Genomic DNA, 10,921 nt, shown 5'->3' with positions numbered 1-10,921 from the left:
GCAGGGCTGGGACACTGCTCCTGGGCAGCCTGGGCTGTTCCCAGCTTTTGCCAGGTACAGACTGCAGGAATGTGGCTCTGTCAGGCTCAGCTGGCAGTGCCAAACCCAGCTCTGCTCCACTGAGGATGCCACAGGCAGGGATTGCTGGCACTGACAGAGAGCTGGATATTGGGCTGTTGGCTCCCAGTTTCCAGTGCCCCTTCCCTGCCTTCAGTGAGAGGCACCAGGTGTGCCTCTGTACTGGGCCATGCCATGGTGCCAGCAGCACAGCGGAGCAGGGCAGTGGCCAAGCAGGAAGTCCCGGGGACGCCCCCCGTGGCTCTGAACACCACAGTTGCAGTTCCCATTTTGGCAGGGATATAAAGGTGGTGTGGCCAGGGAGAGCCCAGCCCAGCCGAGCCCAGCATTGCGGGAAGCCAGGATGGGAGTGCAGAGCCTGGCAGTGGCTTGCGGGGCACTGGCCTTGTGCCTGGCACTCACCACAGCCACCAACCCCGGCTTCGTGGTGAGGATCACCCAGGCAGGCTTGGACTACGGTGGGTTCTGCTTCTGATTTCTCTCCTCACAGATGTGCTGGTGGCAGAGGTGTGGAGCCAGGTACCCTGGGAGAAGTGCAGGGTGCCAGGGCAGGATGGGGGATCCTTGGCTGTGGGTGCCCATGTGAGGAGCACAGGGGCAGGATGGGGAAATCCTAGGACAGGGGTGCCAAATGCACCATTTTCCAGGGCTTCCCCTGTTGCACCTGCATGCCCCCCACCCCACAACTTGATGGAGGATCTGCAGAGGGGTCAGCACTGTGGAGTCTCAGGGAGCTGCAGCCAGGCAGTGTCGGGGGCCGGCACAGCAGGAGAGTGCTGGTCCCACAGCACGTCCAGGCAGCTGAGCTGAGAACCCTGGAGGAGGGAGCTGCAGAGGAGAAAGGAGCTGGGGAGTTCTGGGGTGGGGCAGTGACAGAGATGGATGGGCCCCGTGCTGGTTTTATCGAAGCAGGCAGAGCCCTGGCTCCAGCAGAGCGCAGTTATGGATTGAAATACACTGTGTGAGAAACAGCTCATTTACCAGGCAGCTCTGCCAGCCGTGTGGGAGAGAACGTGACTCCCCTTCTCAGATGGAGTCAAGGGTGCAGCACCCACTGATGCCGTGCTGCTCCCTGGGACCTTTACTCCCTCGACTTTTGCCTGCAGGCAATGGGCATGGAGTGCCCAGTTCCTCGGACCTCCCACACACCTCACCCGGTTGGCAGCCTGGAGGGTGAGGACTGGGACATTCTCCTTTCTGTGGCCACCACCTTCCCCTGGGGCTGCAAGCAGGGCACCAGGCAGCATTGCCTGTGTGCTCACAGGGCTCTATGCACGGAGGTTTGCTTTAAAGACAGCCTGGGAGGCAGCATCACCTGGATCTTTCATTTGATCCTTCTGCTGCGTTCTCAGTGTGTGCTCCAGCTCTTGTGGCAGTGGGAGTGATGCTCTCCCTGTGTCCCTTCAGCCCACGAGCAGGGGATCAAAATCCTGGAGAAGGAGCTGGCCCAGCTGAAGCTGCCAGACATCTCGGGTGACTCTCGTGTCTTGCGCGTGGGGAAAGTACACTATGAGCTCTCCAGGTGAGCCCTGCCAGTGCCTTGGAGCCACCTAGGCAAGGGGCAGGAAGGATGGGGAGGGTGGGGAGCCCCTGGAGCAGTGAGGACCATCCTGTCCCTTCCTCAGCTCCCTGAGATGTTTGCCCTATCCTTGGTACAGGCAGGTATGTTCCCATTTCACTCCTTACCCATGGGGAGAAAGGGAACTGGGGTCACAGCCCCCTGGGTATGGGTGGATTGTGTGCAATCAAAGCCGGGGTAGTGGAGATGGCCTTGCCTGTGGGACCAGGGCACACGTTCCCATGTGGAGCAGGAGCCCAGCCCGTGTGGAAATGCAAGCTCCCTGCTGCTCTGGGTGCCTCTCTGCTCCTGCAGTGCAGCGTTTGGAGCTGCTGTGGGTGGCTGCAAGGGCCACATTCCCAAAGGTGCCGCTCTGCTCTGTGTGTCCCTGCCAGGCATAGCTTTGCAGCAACAGAACTGCAGCTGGGGATACTGCCAGTGTAGTGACTCCACTCTGTCCTGCTCACCCTCCCTCCCTCCCTCCCTCCCTCCCTCCCTCCCTCCCTCCCTCCCTCCCTCCCTCCCTCCCTCCCTCCCTCCCTCCCTCCCTCCCTCCCTCCCTCCCTCCCTCCCTCCCTCCCTCCCTCCCTCCCTCCCTCCCTCCCTCCCTCCCTCCCTCCCTCCCTTGTCTTGCACTTGGGAGCAAGGAACCACTGTAACATGACTTTTCTTTTTATTCATATATTTTTAGACTGCGCCTTCGTGATTTCCACTTGCCATACACACGGATTACCCCAATCTCCAATGTGGGCCTGCAGGTCTCCATTTCCAACGCCTTTGCTGAGCTGGATGGGGATTGGCGGGTGAAGTTTTTCTTTGTGTAAGTGGTCAGGTCTGCCTGTTCAGGCACCCACTCTGTGTCTCCCTCTCTGGATCTGGACAGGTTTTTTCTTCTCTCGCTCTCCCTTGTGTTTTCGGCAGCTGTCACTTTGCTCACCCAGATATGATGGATAAAATAGGGTGGGAGGCAGGAACAAGGCACATGATGGGGGTGCTATACATGGACCCTCAGGTCTCTCTTCTACCACCCCTACTTGCCTTCACTCCCCTCTATTTAAAGGTTACCTCTCCTAGTTGATGTGCCAGTGAAATTTGTTTCCCCTGAGTTTAAACACTTTCCCAGTCTCCTCTGGATGCACTGTAAAAGGGGGAGACTGATCCACATAGATTAATCCTGAAGCTGATTTGAGGCGTCTTCACCAGGCCCTGGCATTAACAAACATTCCTTTCTCATCCCCCTCTTCCAGCAGCCGGGACCATGGGTCTTTTAACCTGAAGGTGGAAAATGTCTACATCAAAATTTTCCTGAGTCTGGGCAGTGATGCAACTGGGAAGCCCACCATCAGCACCTCTGACTGCAGTGCCCGCATCTCCAAAGTCCGAGTGCTTTTTTCGGGCAGGCTTGGGTATGTAGCTTCACTGGAAGTTCTGGAAACTCTGTGTGTTCACCCACCTGCCATGGGAATGTGACTCTGCCATGGGAATGTGGCCCTGGTGCAAGGAGTAGGCCATTGGCAAATCTGAGGTTGCCTGCTCTTAAATCTGGCCTGAATTTCTCCTGCTGTGGCTGCACATTTAAAGGGGATGGGTGTGGTTAAGGCAGACACCAGACTTCTGTGGTTTACCAGTGAGTCTGCAAATGGAAACCCTGGGGCAAAGCCAGATGCCAAATTGGTGTGGGAATGATGTTCCCAGGGTCTTGCATCTCTAGGGTCTCCCTTTCCTGGGCACATGCTTCTGCAGTATGGATGTGAGCTAGACAGGGCTTCCCTCTGTGTCTCTCTGCAGGTGGCTTTACAACCTGTTCCACAGTGTTATTGAGTCCAGGCTGCGGAAGATTTTAGAGAGCAAGGTATGTGAACAGTGGAGGGCAGGGCCCTGGGTTTTCTGGTGGTCTTTAGCCCTCACTTGTAGGTGATGTGCTGGAAGGATCAGATGTAGGGATAGACTACAGCCAGAGCACACAGCTGTGTTGCCAATTCAGTAAAAAACCAAAGGAATGGGCGTTGCAGGCTCCATAGCATAGTGTGACTCAGACTGAATTTGAAACCTGGAGCCTTTGCCAAAGCCCAGCATAAGTGGTTCCTAATTAACAAAGACTTTTCTTTCCATGTGGTCAGTTAATTAGATCTTATGTCTCAGCCAAACTCATTGTAACCTGATCAGAGCTGTCCTTTAACCTGCCATATTCTGGAGGGCTTTGGGGAGCACTGGAGGGGAAACTCTTATTCCTGATTTTCAGACATTTGGTGTTTTGTTTTACTGAGGGGGATCAGGGAGCTGTGGTACCACTGCCTGGTACAGACACTGACATGCAGGAGACCCGCAACAAGGCATGGAAACAAGCTGTTAGCAATAATTACTACAAGGATAACTGGCATGAGTTACAGCCTCTCTGGATGTGAACCTTGCTCATGAAGGAGGCAGTTGGAGAACAGGCAAATCCCACTCCTGCACTAGATCCCATCCTGCCCAGGCACTATTCCCAATTCTATGCAACAACTTTCCCAAATCCCCTTGGGGTCTGTGGTGGCAGATGGTCTGGTGGCAGGAGCGATACCAGGGCACAGAGGCTTTTTCTGCTGTTTTATCCCCTGGAAGGAGAACAGCTCTGGGACTGCAAAGGGACCCCACTGCCCTCTGGTCCTCCTCCAAATTCCCTCTGCCCCACACACGTTCTTCATTGTCTTTGTGGAGTGATAGTGTGAGGGGCAATGGACAGGAGAGGGCAGGGGCAGGGATTGAGCAGCACACTGGCCACAGCTGGGCCCCAAGCAAGGCCAGGCAGCCTGTGTCTGCCTCTTGCTATTCCTGCAATGCTTGGGAAGTTCTTGTACCCCCCCAGTTCTGGGACTCCATTCACAGGGAGATCCAAATCACAGGGAAATGTAGGTCATGGAGAAATCCCAGTCACTAGGACCAGGGCTGCATTTTTCTGCCTCCAGCAACATCCTCACATGCAGCGATGGGGCATTTCCAGCACAGAAAGAAAAATATCACTGGGGACAGCAAAGAGCTGAAACCTGCTGTCATTAAGGCCATGCCCAAAGCTCTGTTGCTCCTCCTCCTCATCTCTGTCAGTGTGGTCACTGCCCCTCTGCAGCGCTGCATCTCACCATCAGCTCTGTGGGCTGCATGCCCAGTCAGACAGATGATGGACAGATCCTGCCCATGGTTGCTGTGATGTTACAGTGAAAACATTGAAAGGAGCTTGTGCAGGTTTCCTTAGCCATCTGCAAGAAGGTACCCTGCAGTAAATTTCCCAGGCTAGCAGTGAGCCTGCAACAAAATCCCCACGAATGCCAGGGCTTCACTTGTGGATGACAGAGGCAGAGGGATGCACTCTTCTGTCTTGGCACACAAAGCTGTAGGAGCTCAGCAAAGCTCAGCCTCAGTGCAGTCAGTGCTCCTGCCCCTGCAGGGTGGGTTAATCCTCTCAGTTGCTTGGCTTTGGCCATGTCCTGGCTGCTCAGCACGGTTCATTCCTGCATGGACCACATGAGATTCCTTCCAGGGCTCTTCCCAGAGCTGAACTGTGCTGAGGGGAAATTGCTGCAAGCAGATGCTTGTCGGTATAAACCCTGCTTGTGTCTTGGACACTTAATGTGCTGCCTGATGAAAGGAGACAATCATCACTGTGTGCTCTTTCACTTAAGCAGACTTTGTCATGGAGCAGGGAGCGGGGCTGAGGCTCGGAGCTGGGGCTGTGACCCTGATGCCCTCACTTATCTCTGCTGCCTTTCTGTCCCACAGGTCTGTGACAACGTGGCCAAGTCTGTACAAAACGAGCTCCAGACATATATCCAGACCCTGCCAGGTACTGAGGGGCTGCAAGTGGCTTTAGGAGCAGCTCTTCCTAGCTTTTCCCAGTCTTGAGAAACATTTTACCTTGTGTCCATCTCCTGGTATTCCAGTACCCAAGCTGGGAGCTGGAGAGCATCTTCTCAGCAGAGACAAATCACTCTGTGTCTTGTCTGGCTGTGGAGTTCCCTTTGGGACTTGCACCCAATGACAGGCAGGGGCTCAGGCTGATTTAGCTGGGGGATTCAGGCCATCCTCAGCTCCAGGAGATTGTTGTGAAAAAGTGAGGAGAAAAATGGAGGTTTTTGCTTTCAAACAGAAGCAAGCATAGGGGCAGTTGGTAGTGAGCTGAGGCCCAGGAAGCCCAGGCATGGCACTGTCCAGACAGCAGCAGAGGCCATCTGCTCCCAGCTTTCCTGACCATGCCATTCTTATTCTCTCTCTTCCTTGTGTTTTCAGTCACAGCCAGGATAGATGGCAAGATTGGGCTTGATTACGCCTTGGTGGCACCCCCAAGAGCTACTGCCCAGTCCCTGGATGCAGACCTGAAGGTGAGAGGTGGCCCTGGGGACACTTGATTTGGCCAATGCCCTGCCACAGGCAGGTGGGACCAAGGTTTTGGTACCTGCTACAAATGCTGTTTGCCATCCTGAGTCAGCAGGTGAGTCCCACTGCTATTTGGGACACACCCTTCTCTATGTCTCTCCATCCTCCCAGGGTGAATTCTACTCCCTGGCCCATCGCTCCACCGTCCCCTTCTCACCGCCGCCACTGGCCCTCCCCCCGGATCACGACCGCATGGTTTACTTTGGAGCCTCCAGCTACTTCTTCAACACAGCCTGCATTGCCTACCACAAGGCTGGGGCACTGGTCTTTGAAATCACAGAGGCCATGGTGAGTGGCACGAGCAGGACAGGGCCAGGAAAGAGGATCCATTTGCTGAGGTGCTCTGGGAGCAGCAGTCTTGGAGAAGCCGCAGTGGGAGAGCTGGAGGCTGTGGGATGGGGCTGGGCTGTCACACATGGCAGCATTTGGGGACAGGAGGGTTCACCATGGGCTCCTCTGTGCCACATTGCCCCAGTGTGACAGTCCTCTCCCTGCAGATCCCAAAGGATGTGGGATTCAAACTGGACACCTCTGTCTTCTCAGCCTTCATTCCCCAGGTGAGCAGTGTGGCCCAACCTGCCTGCCCAGAGCTCTTGCACACACAGGCTTTGCTCTGTGCCAGGTGTTCTCCCTCACGACTGGGGGTTTGTGCCATCATTCCCATCCCCTCCCTGCTCCCACACAGCTGGAGGAGATGTACCCAAACATGCCAATGAAGTTCAGGCTGTCTGCTCCCACTGCTCCATTCCTGACTATTGGACCAGGAGGAATCTCATTCCAGCCCATTGTGGATGCCCAGGCTTATGCCATCCTTCCCAACTCCAGCCTGGCTCCTCTCTTCCTCCTCAGCCTGGTGAGTTCAGACACAGCCTGTGGCAATGGGGCAGGAGGGAGTTTGAGCTGTGCCTGGCCCTGTTGCCCAGATCCTGCCAGGGGAGGTGCCAGGTTTCTGTCCAGGCACAATGGGAGTGTCCGCAAGTGAACAATTCCTGAGCTGGCAAATGCCAGGTTTAATACCAGGTGCAAACACACCCCTGGATGGGTAGTGGTGTGTTTCAGCTGGTCAGAGCCGTTCCCTCAGGTGTCTGCTTTGGGTTGAGGTGGGGTGAGCACTGCCAGAGCTCTGTGCTCTCTCCCCAGACAGGGAACGTGTCCGCTGTCATCAACGTGAGATCCGGCCACATAGTTGGGAGCCTGGATGTGGGCAGGTACAGAGGGGAGCAGCCATTGTCTGGGCAGGGGGTGGCTGGGGGTACCTCTGTGTGGGTGCCCAGGAACAGAGAGGGAATGGGAAGATCCTAGGGATGTGGGCTTGCTGTGGAGGGAATGAGCTGGGGCTGGAGGGAGTGGGATGTGCATGGCCATCGATGGGTGGAATTGCTCCCTCTGTTGTGACATCTTCCACTTCTGCCCCTGTACAGGATCAGGCTCTCTCTGAAGGATTCAGCTGTTGGCACTTTCCAGGTAAGCTAGCCTTGATCATGACCAGAGCCCCCAGCATGGAGCTGGCAGCCTGCTGGGGGCCAGGATGACGGCTCATTGCACACTGCTTCCCAACATGGGACCCCACATTGACCCTGCAGCCACCTCCTGCCTCAGCCTGCAAGGCTGGGAAAGGATCTGTCGCTGCTCTCACCCCAACATTTTCTGCCCTGCCAGTGCAGCCAGACAAATCTGCTGGTCTCTGGCAAAATGTGTGCCCCTCCCAGCTCCTCATCTTCTTTTCCTAATTATCTTCCAGTGCCTGCATGTCTCCTGGCCCACAGGCTAAAGCTTCTCCCCCCTTCTCCCCAATCCCCAGGTACGAATGATGCAGTCCTTAATGAACGCCTTGACTTCCAGTACCCTGCTCCCACATCTTAATGGTGAGAATTTACTGGGGGGAATGGGGGTGCTGGAGCACCTTCCGCTCGGGTTGCTCCACCCAAGTGGTCCCAACTCACTAATTAAATCCTCATTGCCAAGGCTGATCCAGGGAAAAGTGCGTGCAGGAGGCGGCAGTGAAGCAGTGGGAGCCTCTTGCTGCTCTGACAGGCTCCCAGCAGCAAACGCAATGGAAAAAATGAGCCCTGTGCATATCCTAATGCTTTCCAGACCCTCTCCCCAAATCCCTGCTTCTCCTGCCTCGCCAGCAGCTCAGACCAGAGTAGGGCTGGTGGCTGCAGGGGCCAAGGGCACAACACGCAGCCCTTCTGTGGATCTTGGGAGGAGTTTCCTCTGCCTGCCCCAGGAGCAGTGGGGGAGAGGAAAGGGCTGGGGGAAGGAGGTGGCCACCTCCTCTGTGTGCACTGTGCTCCCTTGACTCCCATTCCCACCACAATGTAGACACATGTGCTGTCTTTTCCAGCCCGTTTAGATGAGGGTTTCCCTCTGCCCCTTCTGGACAGGATCCAGCTCTCCAATACCCTCATGAAGTTCTACCAGGTGAGTGAGGGGGAGCACCTGCCCATGAGCTGGAGCCCATTCTGCTGTCCCTAAAGCCCTGCCTACCAGCACAGCTTCCAAATTCAGTTCCCCCAGCTGTGCTGGGAAGTGATGGATGAAAAGGTGCTCTCAGCTGCAAACCAGTGCTGTGCTTTTCCTGACTGCATGGTGGGAGTCTGGGATAGCACCACATCCTTCTCCAGTTCTTAAATGGGGGGGTCTGAATTTCCCACGACATTTTTTTAGCAGTGTCAGCCCCAAATCCCCACTCTCCCTGGCTGTCATTGCCTGGATGGATGCTGTGGTGCCTGGTAGGATGCAGCCCCTGCTTGTCCTGATGGAAGGAGCTGTACCACGTCTAGGGGATCCAAGACAGTCCATATGGTGGGGACGCCCCATAGTGGGGTCACCATGGGGATGCCAAATAGAAAGCTATAGTGAGGTGTGGCTCTGAAATATCTCCAGAGCCTGCCATGGGGCAAAATAGGCACAGGGGTAGGCACATTTCCCCTTCAGGGATGTGGTTGGTGCTAGGGAATGCAGCTGCCAGGGCCCATATCAGCCTAGTGCTTTCTCTCTTTCTCCCAGAATTTCATGCTGCTTGGAGCAGATGTTCACTTCCAGCCCCGGGCATGAAAATAAGGTGATGAGAGCCCTTCAGCACAAAATATGCTCCATTCACCACTTGCCCTTCCATGCTCCCCTGCCTGAGCCAAAGACCAGGAGTCCTGCCACTGCATTGCACTGCTGCCTTGGCTCAGACACTCAGATGGGGCCTCACGTGGTGCTACCATGAGCTGGGGTGCCCTAACCTGGGCCTACCCATCCCCTCCTCCCTGCGAGCAGCAATAAAGGTGTTGGTGATGGGCTATCGTGCTGGTGTCACTATCTGCATCTCTGGCCATACAGGGCCAGATGGGAGCTGGAGCTGGGTGGAGACCGCCTGGTTTGGCTGTTTCCATGGCCATGGTGAGGCACCATGGAACACCTGTGTCCCACTGGCCTGTCCCTTCACTCCAGCCTTGGAGCAGCGTGGTTGGAAAGAGCACAGTGGAAAAGGCCCTGCCCTGCTGTCCAACAGCAGCTGAACATGAGCACCAGGTGGCCAAGAAGGCCAGGGGCATCCTGGCCTGTTTCAACATGGCCTGTAACCAAACCAGGGAAGGGATTGTCCCCCTGGCATGGGTGAGGCCCACATCTCAAGGCCTTTGTCCAGTTCTGGGTTCCTCGCTCTAAAATGGACATGGAGGTGCTGGATAATGTCCAGAGAAGGGCATGGGAACCAGGGAAGAAGCTGGAGCACCAGGAGAGGCTGAGGGAGCTGGGGGCTCAGCCTGGAGGAGGCTCAGGGGGGACCTTCACACCCTCACAACTCCCTGACAGGAGGGGGCAGCCAGGTGGGGGTCAGGCTCTGCTTCCAGACAGACAGCAATAGGACAAGGGGACATGCTACACCAGGGGACTTTTAGGTTGGATATTAGGAAAAATTCTTTCACAGAAGGGGTCATTAGATCTTGGAATGGGCTGCCCAGGGAGGTGGCAGAGTCACGGTCCCTGAAGGTATTTAAGGGAAGACTGGACATGGCGCTCAGTGCTTTGCTGTAGTTGACATGCTGATTCTGGTCACATGTTGAATTCGATGATCTTCGAGGTCTTTTCCAACCTAATTAATTCTGTGATTTTGTGATTCCCGCGGCGGCGCCGCCCAGCCGCGGGGCGAGCCCGGAACGTGAGAGGGGCGGAACGCGGCGCCGAGGGGCGGAGGCAGCGGCGGGGCCGCCGCGTCCCCTGCCGGTCTTTCCTCCAAAGCCCGTCTGTATGCTGTAGCCAAGGTAGTTTTTGTCCCCAAGAGCTTAGTCCCTGTGGTCTTTCTGCAGTGGAGATGCTCTCAGGCAAGCAAAGTGATAGCAGATAAGATAAAGTCAAGACATAATCCCCACACCACAAACGGCACTTTGCCATTGGATTCCCCGCCTGTAGCTGAATTCTCCTCACAAAGGGCTTGGGCCGCTTAAGGCTGGGGCTGTGCTCAAGAGCAGCAGCTGGAATACCCAGTTGTCCTGGCTCCCCAGGGAGAAGGCCGAGCAGGCCATCTGGAACCGTCTGCAGCACCTCAAGGCGCTGAAGGCCCGGCGGCCGCAGGCTCGTGCTCCGCTCCGCATCGGGATCCTGGGTACGGCCGTGCTGGGTCTCCTGTATCCCACTGGCAGCACCTGCCCTTCCCTGGGGTGAAAGCAGCTGGGAAGGGCTTCAGGAGTAACGGAGGGCAGGCCCTGCTTCATGAGAACGCTTCTCCTTTGTTGGCAGGATGCATGGCCGAGAGGCTTAAGGAGGAGATTCTGCACAGGGAGAAGCTGGTTGATGTATTGGCAGGCATGCCTACCATAACCTCTCTGTGCTGAAGTTCCTGTTGGTCTAGGGCCAAACACAGTTGCCACAAGTCCTGACCACAGC

At 56.1% G+C, this 10,921-nt stretch overlaps 1 protein-coding gene across 2 annotated transcripts; it reads left to right on the top strand.

Annotated features, from left to right (window-relative positions):
- The first annotated feature begins 378 nt into the window (after positions 1 to 378).
- Positions 379 to 9,336, top strand: LOC131585143 (bactericidal permeability-increasing protein-like). Of its 2 annotated transcripts, none has more exons than XM_058850940.1 (15): positions 379 to 536; positions 1,486 to 1,600; positions 2,328 to 2,456; positions 2,887 to 3,042; positions 3,425 to 3,488; positions 5,390 to 5,453; positions 5,897 to 5,988; positions 6,155 to 6,331; positions 6,541 to 6,600; positions 6,729 to 6,896; positions 7,184 to 7,251; positions 7,465 to 7,507; positions 7,845 to 7,908; positions 8,391 to 8,467; positions 9,056 to 9,336. In XM_058850940.1, exons 1-15 carry the CDS (start codon positions 422 to 424, stop codon positions 9,101 to 9,103), a joined length of 1,440 nt encoding a protein of 479 aa, XP_058706923.1. In that variant the 5' UTR covers positions 379 to 421; the 3' UTR covers positions 9,104 to 9,336. The 2 variants fall into 2 exon arrangements, with proteins under 2 accessions (XP_058706923.1, XP_058706922.1); XM_058850939.1 differs by having other exon boundaries at positions 2,884 to 3,042.
- The last annotated feature ends 1,585 nt before the right edge of the window (positions 9,337 to 10,921 follow it).

The sequence above is a fragment of the Poecile atricapillus genome, chromosome 15, assembly GCF_030490865.1.
Source record: "Poecile atricapillus isolate bPoeAtr1 chromosome 15, bPoeAtr1.hap1, whole genome shotgun sequence".
Lineage (NCBI taxonomy): Eukaryota > Metazoa > Chordata > Aves > Passeriformes > Paridae > Poecile > Poecile atricapillus.
Note: the sequence above shows the minus strand (reverse complement) of the source record. Positions and strands in the feature narration are given on the sequence as shown.